At 40.6% G+C, this 22,673-nt stretch overlaps 1 protein-coding gene across 1 annotated transcript in view; it reads left to right on the forward strand.

Moving 5' to 3' along the window:
• LOC111144562 (indoleamine 2,3-dioxygenase 2) overlaps nucleotides 1-22,673 on the forward strand; it is a 51,875-nt gene continuing 29,202 nt past the window's right edge. The window contains exons 1-3 of the mRNA XM_022498895.1: nucleotides 1-165; nucleotides 14,727-14,822; nucleotides 22,383-22,502. Of these exons, the coding sequence (XP_022354603.1) occupies nucleotides 67-165; nucleotides 14,727-14,822; nucleotides 22,383-22,502 (315 nt within the window). The 5' untranslated portion in view covers nucleotides 1-66. The remainder of the gene's footprint in view (nucleotides 166-14,726; nucleotides 14,823-22,382; nucleotides 22,503-22,673) is intronic.

Genomic DNA, 22,673 nt, shown 5'->3' on the forward strand with positions numbered 1-22,673 from the left:
TTGATATTTGTGGGGGAGAGGGCACTCAGGAACTTAGGCTTTAATGTAGATACTTCAAACAAAATTATGGAGCCTCCAAGTCGGAATATGAAGACAACACCATTATTATCTTTAGGAAGATTTCACATTTCTGAAGACTATGGCTTCCTTCTTCCAAATCCTCTGGTAAGTATGGAGCCTTGGACCAGGGCAGAATAGGTTTCTCAAGATGCCGATTTGTTCCTTCTTTTGTTTGCTTAATTTATGTGGTCATCGGGAGACAGGTGATCTAAATACCTGGACAAGGTGCGACGACTTAACGTTTAATTATAAACAAAAGAAAAGTGACAGTCCCAGCTCAGCATAGCACAGCTCAAACAGAATGTTTTAAGACCAGCCGCTTTTAATAGATTGTCAGTCAGTCCAATAAACTTATGAGCAAATCTGTAGTTACCAAGAAAAAGTTGGAACTTATAGATCAATTAAAAGAACAAATCAGTTTTTCTTGGCTTGCTAGTGGGAGAGCAAAAAGAACTCTGGAGGTCGGGGTACTTTGGGCATTGGTGGAAGGAATCAGATATTCACAGACGTTGCTGAGAAGAGGAAGTAACCCTTGAGAACTAACAATACTTATTCCTTAATTGTACTGAAGTTACAATGTAATGCAATTCTTTCATTATTTAACTTTTAACAGCACTGCTTACTCTCTAGCATGTTAAGCTGTAAGAGTGCTTAGAAACCATCCTGTCCCAACTTCCTGCTTTTACATTTGGGCTACCTAAAGTTCAGAGGAAGGGACTTGCCAAAGTCATATAGTGTCAAAAGCAGAACTAGTACTCAGGGCTCTTAACACCTTTTTTTCCTACTACATCATAGATAAGGTCCAAACTACTTGGTTGAGAACGAGGGGTCCAATATTGCAGTTATTGCAATAACCTAATAGATCCAATTCCCCCCCCATAAGCCTAATTTGTCATTTAACTATGATTAAAGAATGGTCTAAAATTCAATGAGTTTTTATTGAATACCTACTCTAATGCTCATTTACTTTCAACCGTTATTTGAGGAATACCAATGAAGATATCATCTATTCATTGGTCTCGAAAGCTGTCTGTAGAGCCATTAGTTGAGAGAACAAGTCATAGAGCTACAAGTAACTTGAACATCAGAAGTAATGACTTCAGCATGTTGTGGAGAGTAGGGTTGTAGCCCAGAGTACAGATTGTATTCTCTGACTGCCACTGGGGTGACCAAGAATTTGCTTTTGCCAGGGACTTAAAGGAGTCCCAAGATGTGGGTCTTTCAGGGCTAAAGCAGGAAAATCCCGGGCAAACCAGAAGGGGTCAGTTGCTCTGACTTGTACTTACTAACTCTTGTAACCCTGTGTTTATCACAAGAATTGCCTGACCCTGTTTTCACATGGAGTGGATGGAGATCTAGTGCCCCTCCCACTAGACTGCTGTGGAATGAAATATTTTAAATAAATCCAGTGAAAAACTAGAAGCAGTTCTCCTGCCCTTCAGTCCAATGCTCATTACGAACTCCATTCCATGTGTAAAACTTGATTCGGGAATATTCTCATCATCCCTGGTTCACAAGGAAGAAAAGGCCAATAGGCTAACACACTCTTATTGGGATTGAATGTGTACACTAAGCTGAGGAAAAATAATCTTATGAAGTATGTAACTTCATAACACCACAATGATTGAGTTCCACTCTGTGTTTCCTTTTTGACAAATAAGAAAACTACATAAGAAACAATAACTAGTATCCAGTGTCTGTGATATCTGGAGCCAGATCCTGTTTATCTTGTGACTTGGTTAATGGATAACCCCTTAGAAAAAATTTCCATTTCTGAGTTTATATAAGAAAAAAAAAAAATTCCCTGGTAAACTGGGCCTTCTTTAGGGTAGTTATATGTCAGATTTCTGAAAATGTGATTCTGTGTTTCAGTTTTAGTTTCCTTTGATTTGTGTGAAAATTTTAAACATCTCTGTTTCTGGGAAGAGGTTTGAGGAAGAAGTTCTAATCAGAATCTGCCCCAGGTTGCTCCATCCATCAGAAGGGATTTTTGTCGTCAGTGGTATCAGGCAGCTGGTGTCGAGAGAGGTGTTGAAATTGATCACAAATTAGGAAATGTCTCACACTGACTCTGCTAAGGGCACAAACAGGTCTTGTTTTCCTTTAGTGTAAAGGCAAGTGATGGGAGAGCTTTTCTGTCATGTCGACTAGCCCAAAGATACTCTTTTGGCAAGCTTGGATGCTTACTATGAATATTTACTTCAAGACTCTGAAGAAGCGGCGCCTGGGTGGCTCAGTGGGCTAAAGCCTCTGCCTTCGGCTCAGGTCGTGATCCCAGGGTCCTGGGATCGAGCCCCGCATCGGGCTCTCTGCTCAGTGGGGAGCCTGCTTCCTCCTCTCTCTCTCTCTCTCTGCCTGCCTCTCCGCCTACTTGTGATCTCTCTCTCTCTGTGTCAAATTAAAAAAAAAAAAGACTCTGAAGAAAACAGTCAAGCTAATGAATAAGCAAATATTGTGGCTTTAGGGAAGGGGGGCTGGCTCCAAGAGTATTAAATACTCTACCCCACTGTTTCTGTCCATTCTCAAACATTTCCTGGGGCTAATGTTTCAGTGTGGAAAATGTACACCTGTCAGGCTCCTGTCCATAAATATGCTGCAAAAATCGTTTGCCAGATCATGTGTCCTGTGCCTCTGTATGTGTGTTTGGGTGGAGGGAGGTGGGAAGTCATTTTTCTGTAGACAAAAAGAATACAAGGAAACCAGTCTGGCAGGAAAGGAGGAACCTACAGTAGATTACAGCCATAGATTAGATGAGTACGGAACAGAGATCTCCAATGTTAGGCTCAGGAATCTGTATTTCACGCATCTGGCAACTGAGATAACCCAGCTGGTGTTTGAATATTTTCCCAGCAGGATGTTAAGTGCAGGGTGAATTAGAGCAGCAGTTCCTGGACTGCACACCAAAATCATTTGGGGGGCTTTAAAAAATACTGACGCCAGAGCCCCACCCCAACAGTTAATTCAGAATCTCCAGGCTAAATGGCTTAGTGCTTGAAAGCTACAAAATGCGTCGAGGACAATGCAGGTCCAGGTGGGAGATGAAGGCTATAGAAATAAAGTTGTCATGGCTACAAGAAGCACTGAGTAGAGCTCAGAAGTAATTTCAATACAAAACTACAGGATGCTTCTATGAACATAAACTTCTTGTCAACTATTATCTTTGATCTACTATTCTTACCAGGGCAGGAAAAAACACTTGATTCTTTCCTTCCTTTCTTTCTTTTTTTTAAACAGTTCCAAGCTAAAGAGTTAGTTCCCAGGCATTATCCAGAAGTAACTCATAAGTGAAGAAGAAATGATGGAATTAGAATATCACTCTCTCGGGGCGCCTGGGTGGCTCAGTGGGTTAAAGCCTCTGCCTTCAGCTCAGGTCATGATCCCAAGGTCCTGGGATCGAGCTCCGCATTGGGCTCTCTGAACAGCAGGGAGCCTGCTTCCCCCTCTCTCTCTGCCTGCCTCTCTGCATACTTGTGATCTCTGTCTGTCAAATACATAAATAAAATCTTTAAAAAAAAAAAAAGAGTATCACTCTCTCTCCAAATGTACCAAATGTAGGCATAGCTGTCACCAAAAAAAAAAAAAAAAGAAAAAGAAAAAAAAAAGCCACAGACAGCCCACGGAGAGTTCTTCACTATACACTCCTGCTCCAAGTAACTTTTGAGTACTGTGGTGAGTGCTGGTGGGTGTGAGAGAAATCCAGACCTGCTCCTGCAGTTCTGGTCTGCTGGGGGTGTTTCTCTAATGGGGAGGACAGGATGGTCAGTGGAGTCACAGACTATGCAGGAGGACTGCCATTAGGGGAACCTCCTGAGAAAAACTTTGCTGAGGAGTGAGTTAGGGGAAATTGGAGAGACTGATGGACTCTGAGAAACAAACTGAAGGTTTTGGAAAGGAGTGGGGGTGAGGGGATTGGGTGAGCCTGGTGGTGGGGATTAGGAAGGGCATGGTGTGGTGCATAAACAATGAATTCTGGAACACTGAAAAGAAATAAAATGAAAAAAAAAAAATTTTACTGAGCCCAGCCTGAAGGAGAAAGGCAGCACTGGACGGGCACCGGGAAGGGGGGTGGTGGTTAAGAGTGGGAAGAAGACAAGAAATTCAGTTGTGAATCAGGTGCTGTCCCTGCATTCTAATCCTCTTTGGAATGCGGGCTGTGCTGTAGGTATCAGAGGAGAAAAAAAATGTGATCTGACCAGCTCTTATTAAGAAGGTTCTGAAGGGGGGCGGCGGGGGTGTTGGAGGGAGGCACATCTGGAGGAGAATGTCTGGCAGGTGGTAAGTACTGGAGAAGCAGCAACAGCCTGGAGGTAAAGGCACCAGCAGCAAAGGAAAGGAGGCAGGAGCATGAGGTCTTCCATCTGGAATGGGTGGGAGGGTGCTTTCTGTCAAAAAGATTCTAGCGCTGAGTGGGAATTTAGCTGAAGAAGAAGGACTATAATGCTAAAGGGTCTCCAGGATGACATGTGGGCAATGGTAGAAAGGATTAAAGCTGTTCTGGAGAAGAGAAGCTTTAAAGAGTTCAGAGGTGATCCTGGTGCATACCAGAAGTGATGGGGAAAGCTTCCTGGAGAAGACAGAACTTGGAGCAAGTTTGCAAGGTTAACTGGTCGGTTTGGATAGACAGAGGGGACTCCCGCACATCATCTTACCTAGACATAGTTTTAATGTTCTTTCTATTGGTTTGTCATATTTTATTTTCTTCTGGATTGCTTCAGTAGCATTACTAACCATTTATTTGGGGTTTTTTTCTTAGTTTAATTTTGATCAAAATATTTATTAAACATATTTTATGTGGGGAAAAAAGGAATATCACCATCTTATTAAAACCAGTGAAATAGGGGCACCTGGGTGGCTCAGTGGGTTAAAGCCTCTGCCTTCAACTCAGGTCATGATCTGAGTCCTGGGATCGAGCCCCACATCGGGCTCTCTGCTCAGCATGGAGCCTGCTTCCTCCTCTCTCTCTGCCTGCTTCTCTGCCTACTTGTGATCTCCGTCTGTCAAATAAATAAATAAAATCTTAAAAAAAAAAAACAGTGAAATAATGGATGGAGGAAAGAATCGTCAATGGCGGCTCAGAACCAGACACAATGCATCTCCTAAGAGAAGTGCACATTCCTCACTGCCTGTGAACTATGCTTGACAAAAATTCTGATGAGGCTGGCAGTGCTTCTGATGGCTTAGCGTTCCCAAAGATGATCTTTGTCCAGGGCTCAGAAGTTCTCACTGTTTGGCAATAAACCCATAACTGATTCTTTAGCGCGCGCGCACACACACACACACACACACACACACGCACACACACAAAGGAAACAAACTGAGGATTGTTGGAGGGGACATGGGTGGGGAGATGGGTTAACTGGGTGATGGGCATTGAGGAGGGCACTTGATGTGATAAGTACTGGGTGTTACATGCAAACTGATGAATCACTAAATTCTACCCCTGAACTAATAATACACTATACGTTAGCTAAATTGAATTTAAATTTAAAAAATTTAAAAAAAAAGGAAAAGGGGAATTTTAAGTGTGCCATGGAGCAGGAGAAAAGGACTGGTGCCAATAGTCTTAGGGATGTTGGGAACTTTATTCTTTTTTTGGACTTTTTTCTCATTTTTTAATTTAAAATTTAGGTAATTAACATACAGTACAATATTGGTTTCTGGAATAGAATTTAGTGATTCATCACTTACAAAGGACACCCAGTGCTCATCATAACAAGTGTCCTCCTTAATACCCATCACCCGTCTAGCCCATTCCCCTGCCCACCTCCCTCCATCTCCCCTCAGTTTGTTCTCTGTCAATAAGAGCCTCTTATGGCTTGTTTCCCTCTCTCCTTTTTCTCTTTTCCCCCTTACTGTGTTCATCTGCTTTCTTTCTTAAGTTCCAGGTATGAGTGAAATCATATGATATTTGTCTTTCTCTGACCTATTTCATTTAGCTTAATAAGTCCTAGCTCCCTCCATGTCATTGCAAATGATAAGATTTTATTTTTTGATGGAACAGTAATATTCCATTGTATTTATATACCACATCTTCTTTATCCATTCATTAGTTGATGGACATTTGGGCTCTCTCCATAGTTCGTCCCTTGTCAATAATACTGCTATAAACATCTGGGCACTTCTCATTTCAAAAACTGCCTTTTGGTTTTGTTGTTTCCTTCATTGTGAAGTTCCATTAGTTTACTGAACTTTATTCTTTTATAGGACTTAAATAACTATTTGAGAAAAAGAGACACATATATACTGCCCTGTAGAAATTCACAATCCTTGATGGAACCCCAGATGCTTAGGAGGAGGAATAGAAAAATAATTGCTTCAGTACTATTTTGTAGCATTGGAGGCTATAGTTTTCAGATAGAAGTTGTAGGTAGGAAATATTCAAATATTTTCTTGAGAAATTATTGCCACCTCCCCTAGTTTCTGGGGCATGCCTGATCATGTTGAAGGGGGATTTGAGGTAGTGATGGCAATAAAGTAAAGACAGAGACCAAGAGATCAGATTTCATAATAGGTAATGTAGATCAATTTGGAAAAATGTGTTTGGGGGAAGGGAGATTGGATGGCGTATGGATTTCTGTACCAAAATTAAGGAACCAAGGAAGGTCGGGGCAGGGGGTGGCTGGGTGGCTCAGTCAGTTAAGCAGCTGCCTTCTGCTCAGGTTACAATCCCGGAGTCCTGGGATTGAGCCCCACATCAGGCTCCCTGCGCAGCAGGGAGTCTGCTTCTCTCTCTGCCCCTCACTCCACTCTCATGCTTTCTCTCTCTCTCTCCCTCTCAAATAAATAAATAAAATCTCAAAAAATAAAAAAAAAATAAAGGAACCAAGAAAGGCAAGTCGAGCCAAAGGGGAAATTGGCAGACAGAGATAAGCAAGTAGAAGCAGGGCTAGCTAAGACAGTCCTCTGAAAACTGGAATTTTAAACACTGATGCCACTTAAAGTTTTTGGTGCAGGAAATCCGAGCTGCAGAGAAACATGTGACGATAAGGGGAGACAAGCTGACAGATGCTAAGAAAGAATGAAAAAAATGGCCATAGGAAAATACAAATATGCTCTTTTCATTCAAAAGGAGGCTCAGGGCATTTATTTGTTTCCCGGGACTGCTGCGACAAAGTTATCACAGTTTGGTGGCTTAAAACAACAGAAATGTATGCTCAGAATGCTGGAGAGCAAGTCTGAAGTCAAGGTGTTGGCCAGACTAGTTTCCCTCCCGAAGCTCTGCAGGAGAATCCCTACTGGCCTCCCCTGTCTTCCCGAGGCTCCAGGTTTTCCACTTTCATGGCAGAACAGCTCCATTCTCGGTGTCGATCTCCATGTGGCCTTCTTTGTGTCTCTATCTTCTTCCTCCTCACTGTCACTCTTCTGAGGACACTTGTCCTTGGAGCCACCTTAATCCAAGATGATCTCATCTTGCAATCATTAACTAAACTACACCTTTTCCCAGATAAGGTCACTTTCGTCGTTTCCACATGGGTCTAACTTTCTCTCTCTTTCTCTCTTATTTACTCTCTCTTTTCTCTCTCTTTCTCTCCCTCCTCCCTCCCTTCTTTCCTTCCTTCCTTCTTTCCTTCCTACCTTCCTTCCTTCGTGGAGGCATACATTCACTCCACCATGGGAGTGAGGTGAAAAGATAAAAGCATTCCAGGGAGAGAGGGACCTGAGCAACCAGAAATACGATTGTCCTAAGATCTCGACAGTGAAGACAACAAAGCAGGTTCATGGCCAAGCCGGGAGCCAAATACGGGGCTGGATCCTAGGTCCTGGGGATCACGACCTGAGCCGAAGACAGACACCTAACAACTGAGCCACACAGGCACCCCTGGATCATTGTTATCATCAAGCCTAGTAATTTGATTTCAACATTCTTTGTTTAAAACTCTATAAATACCCAGTTTAACAAGTGCTTTTGAACCAACTTTTCCATCCTGCTGATTCCTCATTAAGGAACCAAATGTATCTTGGACATACATTCTCTATTTATGTCAACAATTTTTTTAACTTTTTGAAAATTATACTTTGACAGAGGTGTAATAGGAAATCGGTTTTTATAAAGGAAAGAAAGCCAAAAATTTTATTATCTTTGCCCATCCCACGCCTGGATCTTCCAGTTATTGGAATGAGAGTAAGAAAAGCACACAAGTTTCAGTCTCCTACCCAGTTACACCCATCTTCCATCCCCCTATGTCCTCCATTCTCCCTGTGTTTACTCCAAGGTGGTTGGTGTTAGTGCACTGAACTCTGAGTCAGAGTAGGTTGGGTAACCTCAGGAAAGCAGAAAGTCATCCAACATCCCTGGGCTCTATTTCAAGATGGAAATGAGATAATATGTTCTTTTTTTATTATTTTATTTATTTGAGAGAGAGAAAGACAATGAGAGAGCACAAGTGATGAGGGGAGGGAAAAGCAGGCCCCCCGAGGAGCAGGGAGCCCTATGTGGGGCTCCATCCCAGGACCCTGGGATCAAGACCTGAGCCGCGGCAGACACTTTGACAAAGCCACCCAGGCATCCTGAGATAATACGTTCTAACCCAGGACAGGTTCAATGCAAATGTAGACGGATTACAGACATAAGCATCAACAATTAAACTAGAAATAGCCTAAAAGAAATATTGTTGGGATGGGAAGAAGTTTCTAAAGCATAATGTAAAAACCCAATGGCATAAATGAAAATATTGGTTCACTTGACTATCCTGTTGTGAACGGCAGTTTCACGCACTACACAAAATGTAATGATCAAAGCATATGAAAAGATATTCAATCTTGTTAATAACCACTGAATTATAAATGTATACGATAATATGATAGCATGTACAATTTCTGGAAAACTACTCAAGAAACTTGCAAGTGTTGTTATAACTAGATGGAAGGATGAGAATTAGGGTACTTTTACTTTCCATCTTATAAATTTTGTGCTTTTGAAATGTTTTGCTATAAACATTGATTGCATTATTTTTAATTATCATTTCCAAAAGATATATATTTCTTGTGAAGTTATTTTAATAAGTTTATTAAACATTAAAATAATTATAGAACTTTAATGCAATAATACAATACATATCCTATCTTAAAAGCATAGCAAAATGAAAAAACGTTTGGTAATGCCCATGTCTAGAATCATTGCTAAGCAGCACTCCCATTATATATCACATACCATAACTACAATTATAAATTTATGTAATTTTTCTGTTAAAAAATCAAGAAGTGGTTTTCAACCTTTCCATGTGAAGAATCTTTAATCCAGCAAATCCACTTTCAGAAATTTGTCCTAATAATAAGAAAATACCCAGAAATATATGTATAAGGATGACTGTTTCAGATTTGTTAGTAGTGAAAAATTAAAAACAATTGGTAGTATTCATTAATAGAATACTGGAATACCATACAAGTTTTTAAAACAGATGTGCTAGATATGTGTGAACTGACAGAAAAAAAGGTGCTAGCTTATGAAAAACTCATCAGCTAATCCTTGTAATTAAAAAAATTACCTTGTAATTAAAAAAAATTTGGCAATCAAAAAATAATTAACAATTCAATACTTTCTTCTGTCTTTAGAGGAAAAGCTAGAAAGAGACGCTACATTCTTAACAGATGATGAAATACCTTCAAAATCCTTTCTCCCCTTCTTGATCATTTTCAAGGTCCCACATCAGTGGTTTTCAAACTTTGGAGCATATCAGCTTCACCTGCAGGGTGTGTTTAGCAAACCCTGGGCCCCATCCCAGAGTCTCTGATTCAGTAGGCCTGGAGTGAGGCCTGAGAACGTGCATTTCTAACAAGTTCCCATGCTGTTGGACTAGGGAAGCACAATTTGAAAGCCCAGATGATCATGAAAGCATGGTTTTCTTGTGTTTGTGTGATGTGTGAATCACAAACATCAGAACTTTTAATTTTTTCTTTTTTTCTAATTTTTGTTGAAATTCTATTTAGTGAACACACCGTGCACTGTTGGTTTCAGGAGCAGAATTCAAAGATTCATCACTTGCATACGACACTCAGTGCTCATCACACCCAGTGCTCTCCTTGACATTCATCACTGCCTAGCCTCTCCCCCCACCTCCCTCCCTCCGTCACCCCTTGGCTTCGTCTGTGTTTTTAAGAATCTCTTATGGTATGTTTCCCTCTTTCTAAAGAGGGGAGAGGAAAAATCAGGAGGAAGGCAGAGATTCCTCTAGGGAAAAGAAAACGTAAATACTCCACCGCAGCCTAGCTGAAGGCAGAAGGTGGTATGTATGGATTTCCATGCAGGTGAGAAAAGCAGAAATACAGGATGCCTCCATTTAATTTTCAGAATAGGATCGCTAGCCTAGGCATCAAAGAAGGAAGGCCGAAGGTGATGATTTGGTTACAATTTTCCTTGTTGAAACCTACTTTATTTTATTTTAAAGATTTTATTTATTTATTTGAGAGAGAGTGAGTGTGTGGCAGGGGGGAGGCAGGAACAGAGGGAGAGGGACAAGTAGACTCTGTGCAGAGCACGGAGCCCCACATGGGGCTCAATCCCCTGCCCTGAGATCAAGACCTGAGCCAGAATCAAGAGTCAAGACGGTCAACCAACTGAGCAATCCAAGTGCCCCTTAAAATCCACTTTAAAAGGACCCTCTGAACATTGTAACTCTGCATCTGTTTCTTTTATGCAGATTGTATTCCATCGTCTCTGTAAAATTGCATTCACTTTTTGTTCATAAAACATAGGTATTATACAAATGAGATGACAAACAAGTTGCCAGTTCAGAGTCCGTTTACCATAAATGTCTCTGCCTTTATTCCTGCTAATAGTCAACTCTGCGTCCGCTCTGTAAATCCCCAAGCTTGTGTCAATGTAATTATCAGGCCTCTTCGACTCTGCACCCATCGCTGAGCAATGCTGGGGAAGATTATACTACCATCCTTATAAACTTTTTCTCCCAGGGAGAAGAGCACAGAGCAAGGTAGACTCCTTCCCAGAAGCAGGGGTGTTGTGTGAAGAAAGTGTGAGAATGGGATTCCTGGGTGGCTCAGTTGGTTAAGCGTCTGCCTATAGCTCAGCTTATGATCCCAGAGTTGTGGGATCAAGTCTCAGATCTGGCTCCAGCAGGGAGCCTGTTTCTCACTCTGCCACCCACTCCCTCTGATTGTGCTCTCTCCCTCTCTCTCCCTCTCTTTCTGACAAATAAATTAATAAAAGTTTAAAGGAAAAAAAGAAAAAAAGAACACCTGCGGAGGAGAGTGTGATGGAATTTTCTTTCCATGACATCTGAATCTATAGTAAAAATAAAACTAATATGATGCTGGGGTGCCTGGGTGGCTCAATTGTTAAGCCTCTGCCTTCAGCTCAGGTCATGATCTCAGGGTCCCTGGATTGAGCGCTGCATCAAGCTCCCAGCTCAGTTGGAAGCCTGCCTTCTCCCTCTCCCACCCTGCCTGTTTATGTCCGTCCCCCCACCTCTCTCTCTCTCTCTCTCTCTCTGTGCCAAATAAATAAATAAAATCTTTAAATAATAAAAACATTATGATGATGATGGTATAATCTAATTTGTTGTGAAAACTAGTAGGGGATTCTCAGTTTGTCCTGAACTGATTCAGTTTTAAAGATAGCAAAGACAGGATTAAATAAAGTCTAATTTTCAGAGATTGTGGATTGGACGTTAGATTCACCCAGGTTATGAATTAATTAGGAGTTTGAACCCCAATTTGTCTCACATTCTGAGAGACAGAAGACCGCCTCTAACAAGTAATTTATGGGTAGCTTATACGTCCATACCTCTTCAAACTGTGCAGGGTCTCATATAGTATTATAATACAGTATAATGTACATAATATAAGACAGTGTACTGTTTGTATTTTTATGTTTAATTTCTTGTTCCTTCTCCCATCTATAATTAATTTAACACCAACCCCTTTCTTCAAGTCATAGAACCTGGACTTCAGTCCCCTTTGGTGAGAAATTGAGTTCATAAAGAGCAAATTCCCTCGAACTCCTGACTTTCACCTTCTATCACTTCAAAGCCAGGTGCCTCATTTGGCCTTTTACTCCCCTTTTCCCTTTCTTCCCTGACATTTTGCCTGTGATTACTCTTGTCTGTCCTTTATCTTCAAAATCTTCCTCTTTCAAGACTAAACTGCTCAATGTTCTCATTTTAAAATTGAGATAGCTCTCAAACCTGCATGACTTCTTGCTAAAGCCCAAGACTCTCCTAAACATAGTAATTTACTCTTTCGGTCTCTATGGTCTCACTTCCTCAACACACTAAAATTTGAACCCTGCTTCCATGACCCTGACCTAAATTTTATATATATATATATATATATATAAAGACTGATATATACATGGGTACCTTCTTAATTTTTTTTTTCCAAAGTGGACAGTCTTCCTTTAACTTTCCACGGAAACACCCTGACCTTCTGATAAGTCCCTTCTTTGATGTCTTCTAATGTCTTCTAATGTCTAGACTTCTGTAGGGTGATTCTCTTCTGGCCCACTGAAACTCTTTTTGATCTGTGCTTCTGGATTCACTTCCTCTGCCTGCTTTGCCATTGTTCCCCAGTGTGTGCTGAGCTGGGCCTTCTCCTTTCACTTGGGGACTTCTCCTTAATGAATTCATACACTTTTGTGGTTTTAACTTCATGTGAAATTATTACCACAGTTATGCCTCCCAACTGTGCATTTCTAATACTAATTTTTTTCCTGAACCTCAAACTGCAAATGCACTTGTCCAGTATGTGGCCATATCCTGACATTCTAGGCTATAAATACTGAACAATAAACTCACTATTTTTATGCCTTCTCTTTGACTCTCCCTGCATTTCTGTCTCAATCTGTGTTCCCATTGATACATTCAGTAACCTATTTCCTAAACATGGAAATCATCCTTACATGGCCTCTCCTTCTTAACCCACAGATACAACATTCAGTTGCAGTTTATACTCTGAAAAAAGGAGGTCCAGACCATAGGGATAGATCAGGAGTTGGCAAACTTTTTCTATAAAAGGTCAAATAGTAAAGGGGCGCCTGGGTGGCTCAGTGGGTTAAGCTGCTGCCTTCGGCTTAGGTCATGATCTCAGGGTCCTGGGATCGAGTCCCACATCAGGCTCTCTGCTCAGCAGGAAGCCTGCTTCCCTTCCTCTCTCTCTGCCTGCCTCTCTGCCTACTTGTGATCTCTCTCTGTCAAATAAATAAATAATACCTTTAAAAAAAAAAAAAGGTCAAATAGTAAATACCTGAAGTTTTGCAGACCATATAGCTTTCTTGTTGCAACTCCCTGACTCTGCTGCTGTAATGTGACAACAGTTGTAGACAATATGTAAACATATGAGTGTAACTGTGTTGCAATATAAGTTTATTTACAGCAGAAGGTATAGTGTGCCATTTCCTGGGATGGAGCTAGGATTGCTGAAATTCAGCCTATGTTCTACTTGGCTAAACCCTGGGTCCAGCACAGTCAATGCTATTAGACTAGGAGTCATCTTGCCCTTAGTCCCTTTCTCTAAATTTAATCACTCATCATTTTAATTTTACTTTCCAAATATATCTTTTTTTTTTAAATTTTATTTATTTATTTATTTATTTGAAAGGGAAAGTGCAAGCTGGGAGAGGGATAGAGGGAGAGAAAACAAGCATTCTTCCCCTAGCCTGAGATCATGACCCTGAGATCACCCTGAGCTTAAATCAAGAGTTGGACACTTAACCGACTGAGCCATCTAGGTGCCCCTTTCCAAATATTTCTTGAATATTTCCTTTCTAAATTCATTGTCATTGTCCAAATTTAGTCCTCAAGTAGTACTTCAAAGCTTTCCTAATCTGACTTTATATCTTCAAATCTTATCAACAAAATTATCATTCTAAAATTCAGATCGAACCATGTCACCAACTACATGGAAAGAAAATTCTTATGCACTTTATAAAAAGCACACTTGATCTGATTTTCTGGTCTCATCACTGATCACCTTTTCTCTTGAGCTTTACATTGCAGTAACACTGAGTCACCTGTAGTCCCAGGAAGCACAGCTCTCTCCTATATCCACGAACTCTTCTGTTTTACTTCTTTCCCATTTTCAAATTTCCCCCAGCAAAGTCACTTTCAGACTCTAACACTGGCCCCCATTGTCATATTTCTACAAATACTTTCCCTTTATTTCCCGCAACTGTTAACAGAATTAACAACTTCCTCTTCTTTGCAAGTTCTTAAGCTTGCCCACATGTCAATAACTGAAAGTATTACACTGCATTGGGATATATCTGGCTACATTTTTTTCTGACTTACTAGATTACATGCTCCTTAAACCCAAGGACTGTATTTCAATCATCTGTGTGTTTGTAATGCTTAGCACAGGGCCCAGCATAGAGAGAATTTTCAATACTTGTTGAACTGAACTGACCTGAATTCTAATTTAAAACTGAAATATGAAAGCAGTTACTCCCCCAGGCTGCTTCCCAGAAAGGTCTAAAATACTTAGATGGGGGTGCTTGGGTGGCTCCGTGGGTTGAAGCCTCTGCCTTTGGCTCAGGTCATGATCCCAGGGTCCTGGGATCAAGCCCCACATTGGGCTCTCTGCTTGGCGGGGACCCTGCTTCCTCCTCTCTCTCTGCCAGCCTCTTTGCCTACTTGTGATCTCTGTCTGTCAAATAAATGAATAAAATCTTTAAAAAAATAAAATAAAATACTGAGGTGTTTCCATTTTGAATGCAGAAAGAACTTCCAGATCATTTCAGGCCTTGGATGGAAATCGCCAATGAACTCCCTCATTTGATTCAGAGTCAGCAGCTTCAAGCTCGAGTAAATAAGGTATACCTTTTTCACTCGTCTCTTTAAGTACTTTTTCTCTTTAAGTTCTTCTCATCATCATATTTTCATCCCCACACCACATTTCTTTCTCAGAATTATGAAAATGGGTCAATGGACCCAGGGACACCAACGATTGCCATTGAGATTACCAAGAAAGTGACTTCGGCTTTTCTGAAGAGTGGAATGATTTATTCCTCATATTACACATGCATTTCCTGAAAATCTCCACAGCCTGCACAAAATAATTTCTGAAACACATTAGGCACTGAACAAATATTTGTTTACAGAGGGAAGGCCATCTGGTTGGGAATTATAGGTAAGCTGATGGATAAGATCTAGCTGGAGAAGGGTAAGCATTGAAATTCTCAGTGTCCTCCTTGTATGCCACATGGTTGGCACTCCTCTCCCTTGATTTTACCATCAGGGTCTTATAGAATAGTTGAGTCAAGAGAATTGCTGAGTTATAAAGTCAGGCTGGTAGGTTCTGCAGAAACAGTTGATAAGAGGAGCATTATTTCCCAAGAGTGAGTAAGAAACAGTGAAACTTCTTGGTCCCTGGAGCACTTACAGTATCCCACAGTAATAAATAAGATGATGTAACAAGAAAACATGACTTTGATTCAGGAAGACCTGAGTTTGAATCTTGGCTTTATTATATAGTAGCTATCAACTTGAAAACAAATTATTTCACCCCTGTAGTTCTACCTCCTTTTTTACAGAAGGGGAGAAGTTCTGGTCTCATGGAATTGTTATAGGGACTAAATCACTTCTTCTGTCCCTGCCATTCAGCAGCATTGAGTATATATTTATACTTCCCTCTGATCTCTTCTCCAATTTGGAGTGCTGTGAGATTTCAGAGATACAAGAAAGCTTTCCCATGCCCCCAAATTCTCCATCACTGACTTAAACATATTTAATATCTAATACTAAATACTAATGGATTTAAACGTACTTACTAGATGCCTGCTAAGTGCAGGCATAAGATTGGAAATCCTGTAAGAGATGTAAGAGACTGACTTCAGTGTTTATGAAGATAGCAAACTAAACCTAAGAATTTATTTTCCTGCTGCATAAAGTCCCATTAATAAGACCAAAGAAATAAAAAAAGAAGAAGAAAAATAAGAAAATATCTTTAAGTGCAGGGAACAAGAGAAAGTACCAAAGATGGATGAAACTTTAAGAATGTTTGTTTCATATTAAGCAAATTTTATCAGAGTGTATTGTACCCACACAAAGCATACCACCAAAGCAAACTGAACCTCTGTAGCCTCCTTCTCCCAGTTAAGAGTAGCAAGACATAAAAGCAAGGTGGATCCAAGAATGATTTGTAGAAGGACAGATTAAGGTTCTATATGTGAACTACACAGTTCTCTGCACCAGGCTTTCCTTAGGCTTTATTTGATTACACTGTCAAGAGTGAAGTGAAGGATTCATTGAATTGGTGCTCCTCATATGTGAAAAACAGGGAGAAAAGGCCAGGAGTGTACAGCTAACTTCTGGCTACTAAAAACATGGAAGTTGGCAAAAGAGTTTAGTACAGCTGTGAAAATAGTCCCCTGACACTTCTACTGGGTTGAATAGTGTGTCTCCAGAAATTGTCCACTTGGAACCCAGGACTCTGACCTTATTTGGAAATAAGGTCTTTGCAGATGTAATCAAGGTAACTGAGGTCATACTGTATTAGGGTGCACTCTAATCCAGTGTGACTGGAGTCCTTATAAGAAGAAGGGAATGTGGACACAGACCCACAGATACACAGGGAAGAAGACCATGTGAACATAGAGGCAGAGAGAGAGAAGAGATGCATCATCTACAAGCCAAAGTGTGCCAAGATTTGCTGGTAATCACCAGACACTGGGAAGGGAAGAGGGAACAGATTGTCTGTCCTTCAGAAACTCCAGAAGGAACGAACCTTATAAATATCTTAATTTCAGACATCTAATGCCCAGAATTGTGAGAGAATACAGTTCTATTGTTTTAAGCTTCTGAGTTGGTGTTTGATTGTTGAGGTGGCCCTAGGAAACTACTACAACACTTGTGGCCAGTCTCTACATTTCTAATTATGTATAAAACATCTAATTACATGAATCCACTTTTAAGACTTCACTGGGGCCCCTGGCAGTCTAATTCAGAAAAGCATGCAACTCTTCATCTTGAGGATATAGGTTCAGGCCCCACGTTGGGTGTAGCAATTATTTAAAAATTTAAAAAAAAAATCTTAAAAAAAAAAAAAAAAGGCATCACCAGCATAGGCTAAGACTGAATCAATTGGAAATCAGTCATGAAAAGCAAATATTATGGCTTCCAGGACCATACATGGAGCTTCAGACCAAAAAAATTGTTCTCCTGAGCCCTTTAGTTGGCACAGACAACACAATAACTGGATTTACATTTTTTATCTTAAAGTACCTCCAGACTAGCCACCTTGCTCTTAGAAAGCCCCAGGAAACCCATCCGTATTTTGGTAAAAAACCAACCAACAAACAAACAAAACTTGCTTATTTATTTAGATACATCCATCTTATTCCAGAACAAGTCCCCTTTCTCCACTCCATTGTCACAAAACACTACAGGCAACTGACTTGCTCCCAGGAAGCTACACAAGAGGAGACAGCAGCATTCTGGAAACATGATTAAGGGACGCTTTAATAGCTACTAGTTATGATAGAACTGACCACAGTCCCTGAACATGAATCGATAATAACAAATTACCATGTCATATGAAAAGAAGGAATAAGTCAAAACACAGTAGGAAGGGATTGGACATTCACAACTAATGGCTCTGATAAGATCAATGTTTTTGAAATTCTAATTAATCTCTCCAGTTTATTTACTTTGTAAAAATAAGTGAAGTTATACATAAAAGGAACTATTGGGGAGCAAAGAAATAAACAAGCAAAAAACTCAATATAATCTCACATAAATCAGAGAAGCATTGGTTATAGAAAAAGGACACACTTTTCATAAAGTATAAAGCAAAAATTAAAGAAACATCAACTCTCAAAAAAATAAACTATAGAAAAGGAGAAATGGATGACCCAAATTCTACAAAGTAGAAATCCCCAAAGCAGAGTGGCATAGGTTGAGGAAAAGCAAAGATTCAAGCACATAAGAAAAAGTTTTCAGATCTTAGGAAAGATTTGAGTATTTTATCAGAAAGATATTGGGGTTGGGGGGACACATATAGATATCCCTGTGAAATTTCAAATTTTTTAGAATAAGAAGAAAAATTTTCAAGTTTTAATCAGGAAACAATAAAAAACAAAACTGGTTTACTTATGGAGTAACAGGATTATTTATAATAATAAGTATTAAGTGGCAATTTAACACCCCTTTGAATAACTAAAATCAAAAAAGAAAATTCAGCATTATTAAGTGCTGATGAGGATATACACCAAAAGAGACACTCTTTCTTTTTCTTTTTTTTTCTTTTTTTTTTTTTAAAGATTTGTTTATTTATTTGAGAGAGAGACAGACAGAGAGAGCACAAGCAGGGGGAAGTGCAGAGGCAGAGGGAGAAGCAGGCTCCCCACTGAGCAGGGAGCCCGATGTGGGGCTCAATCCCAGGACCCCGAGATCATGACCCGAGCCGAAGGCAGATGCTTAACAATCTGAGCCACCCAGGTGCCCCAAGAGACACTCTTTCATTCTGCTGATGGGAATACAAAAAAATAGTACAGCTACTTTGGAAGACGGTTTGGCAGATTCTCAGGAAGTCAAATATAGACTTTCCATATGAACCAGCAGTCACATTCCTAAGTATCTACCCAAGTCATGTGAAAATTAATGTGCATGGAAAAGCTTGCATGTGACTGTTTATAGCAGCTTGATTCATAATCCCCCAAACTGGAAATAACCAGCCTGTCTCTGAACAGGAGAATAGTCAAATTCTCAGAGTACATGGACTGAATGTAGATTTTGAACTCCTAGTCCCCAATATGATGGTATTAGAGGGTGGGGCTTTGAGGAGATGAATTAGTCAGGGTTCTCCAGAGAAGCAGAAGCAAGAGGATACAGACATAGAGAAGAAGATTTATTAGGAGGGACAGGCCCACATGACTATGGAGACTGCAACCTGCAAATCAGGGACTTAGGAAAGCTGAAGGCCAAGGAAGCCAAGAGTGTTAAGTCCCAGCCTGAGTCTGAAGGTCCGAGCACGGAGAGCACCAATGTTCCAAGCCAGGAGAAGATGGCTGTCTCAGCATAAGCAGACAGAAAATCCATCCTTCGTCCACTTTTTCATTTTATCTGAGCTCTGATGGAATGAATGAAACCCACCCGAATCGCTGAGCACGATGTTCTTTACTCAGCCTACAGTTTAAATGCTACTCTCCTCCAAAAACACCCCCTCGAAAACACACCCAGAAATAACGTCTTACCAGTTACCTGGGCAATAAAAAGAGAGGACCACTGGATTGGCTATTTTTATCATAAAAATAAGTTCATTCCAGATGGATTAAGAATTTATATGTAAAAGACAAAAATTTAAATGTTATAGAAGAAAATTTAAAAGAATATGTACTTGGACTAAGGAAGATTTCCTAATGACTAAAACTGGGATATTTTTATGATAGACTTAATTTCATTAAAATAGAGCCTCCAGGGGCACCTGGGTGGCTCAGTGGGTTAAAGCCTCTGCCTTCAGCTCAGGTCATGATCTCAGGGTCCTGGGATCGAGCCCCGCATCGGGCTCTCTGCTCAGCAGGGAGCCTGCTTCCTCCTCTCTCTCTGCCTGCCTCTCTGCCTACTTGTGATCCCTCTCTGTGTGTGAAATAAGTTGAAAAATCTTAAAAAAAAAAAAAATAGAGCCTCCATTCATCAAAATAGACCATAAAGAAAATGAGAAGCCAAGCCATAAACTGAAAGATGATGTTATCACATATATAGCTAAGAAAAAGATTGTAGCCTGGATATACAAAGTCTTGGAGATAAAATAGAAAGACAAACAACCAAGTTAAAAAACTGTGCTGTAAACATGAACATTTTACAAAATAGCAAACATGAATGACCAAGTAACATATGAAAGATGCAAACATTTATTAACAATCAGGAAAATGAAAATTAGAACTGTAATGAGATTGCATTTTACAATTTCTGTATTTACATTCCCTCTTGTAATAAAACACAAATATGAAATCAAGTTCATTACTTTAAATTCAGGAAAACATTAAGTTTATGACTCATTCTCTCCCTAACCATTTCATTGTTTTTTTGTAGAAAAAAACTTCTGTTACAAAGAGTATTTGTTGTTGCTGTTTATTTTTTTCTAAATCATTTTTTAAAATTATTTGTGTTTGATTGGAAAGGAGAGCCCAGGGACTCTGGAATGTGCAAGAAATTTCCAAAAAGTCTCTAACCAAGAGCCACATTCCCAAATCAGACTTTGTTCCTTTACCCTAAGATGGCACTATAAGTAAACAGGGGCTTATGGCTATTGAACATCGGAAATGTGGTTAAGACAAACTGATATGTAAGGTATTCACTGGATTTTGAAGATTTACTATAAAAAGAGCAAAATATTTCAATATTTTGTACTGACTATGTGTTAATAATATTATGGATGTACTGATGTAGAAAAATACATTATAATATATATATATATAAATAATATAATATTATGGATATACTGATATAGAAAAATACATTATTAAAATAAATGTTATGTTTCTTTTTAGTATATTTTTTTTTAACGTCCCTGCCAGAAAATTTGAAATTATACATGTGGCTCTCATTTCTACCAGGCAGGATTAACTTGAGAAAGCGGGATAGTGGACGAAACTGAAGTAGTACCCTGGCTCAGTCCCTCCTGACTCTGTGACCCTGTGCTTAGCCTCTCTGACTCAGTTTTGGCCTGTGCATTTGGGGGAAAAGTGGAACATGACCTGGCCTGGGAAGTTTTTAGCATCCTGCCTCAGGAACACTTTAGTTAAGAGGCTTATAACAAGTACTCAATAAATAACTATTGTTAGTATTTTCTGGCTGCTTCCTATTGAAATGCAACATCTCAGCAACCACCCCCAACCCCATACACACAGGCAAGCACGTGAACCTAGAGCACATTGCCTTTGGGACTCTTTCAGAGCCAATTTTTAGAAAGAATAAGCACACAGCTGAGTGGGGAGGACAGACACGGAAAGGCTGCCCTCTAGCAGAGAGCAAAGGATTCCATGAGCTGCTGGTAGGGAGCCTGGGCGGGAGGAGCAGCGGGTCAGAGGCTGCTCTGTGGTGCCTGGAGCTTAAAAGGATACAACATTCCCTTCATCAGATGAATGGATAAAGAAGATAGGGTCCATATATACAATGGAATATTATGACTCCATCAGAAAAGATGAATACCTAACTTTTGTATCAACATGGACGGGACTGGAGGAGATTATGCTGAGTGAAATAAGTCAAGCAGAGAGAGTCAATTATCATATGGTTTCACTTACTTGTGGAGCATAACAAATAACATGGAGAACATTAGGAAAAAGAAAGGAAAAGTGAATTTCGGGAAATCAGAGGGGAAGACGAAGCATGAGAGACTGTGGACTCTGAGAAACAAACTGAGGGTTTTGGAAGGGAGAGGGGTGGAGGGATGGTTCAACCTGGTGGTAGGTATTTAGGACAGCAAGTACTGCATAGAACACTGGGTGTGGTGCATAAACAATGAATCTTGGAACACTGAAAAAATAAAATTAAAAAAAAAAAAAGGATACACAAGACGTTCGCCACCACCTTTTGTGGCACTTAAGGACCCCAGAGACGGGAAGAGCTGGATCAGGCTGTTTCTAGAGCTGGGGCAGCCATGGGAGGGAAGGAGGAGAGCAGAGGTGGGGAGGGGGTGTGTCAGGAACCTGCAGCTCCTTGTTGGTTGGAGTCAACCAGGACAGGCAAGGCTATTCCAAGCAAAAGTGAGAAACTAGTCCTTGTTTAGGCAGGGTAACTTGTGGGCAGGGTGTGACTTTCATGAGGACACCATCTGTAAACTTCCAAGTGACACATTTCCACCAGGTAAAGGACATGAAGAAGAGAAAACACCCCTTCAGGGTCACTGGAAGGGTTCCAACAAGACTGCCCAATCCTTTGGCCCAGCTCAGCTAATGCCCTCTAGGAATTTGGTCAAATTCCCAAGTGTACTGGGCCTCCTTTTAGGAGGGAATTAAGCTGAGAGAGTAACGCCTGCAAGGCAGGTCTGTCGTCTGCCTTTCATGATGCCAAGGGAGCTGCCACGGTTACACTCCAGGAAGGAAACAATCCTGGTCTGGGGAATTCATTATGCAAGAACACTCTGACCAATCTGTCAGCTCTTTGGTGGATGTGACCAGGGGCTGGCACAACCATGGGGGCCATTTGGGAGCTTGGATGGAGTGGTTCGGTACTTCCCAAACAATGTTGCCTGGAATCCCTCCATACTGCGGTGTCCTCAGATCAGAGGGAGAATGGGAGTGCACGGAGGCTCTTTCTCCCTCCACAAAAATATAAGCTGTTCCCCATATGCGAAGAACCCTTTAAGTTAGAGATCCCCTGTGCCCAGCCTCAGCCCTGCAGCTGATAATGTGTGGGTATTGCCTTGAACAGATGCCCCTCTTGAACTGCCAGTTCCTCCAGAGTTACCGGGAACAGCGCCTGGCCCACTTGGTTCTGAGCTTAATGACCATGGGCTACGTCTGGCAAAGAGGAGAGACACAGCCCCAAAAGGTAAAGGACAACCAGATGCCTACCTTATCTTCTGCCTGTTCTACTGCTCCTGGAATACCCTCCTTGTTTGGCCCCACACTGTTTTTCTGAAGACAGGTCCCTTCTTGTTCTTTTATCCGGCTATCCGTTGAAGGAAGGACAAGTGGCCCACTTCAATGAAAGAATTTTTTC

Source organism: Enhydra lutris, unplaced genomic scaffold (assembly GCF_002288905.1).
Source record: "Enhydra lutris kenyoni isolate GAN:26980312 unplaced genomic scaffold, ASM228890v2 scaffoldscaffold11, whole genome shotgun sequence".
Lineage (NCBI taxonomy): Eukaryota > Metazoa > Chordata > Mammalia > Carnivora > Mustelidae > Enhydra > Enhydra lutris.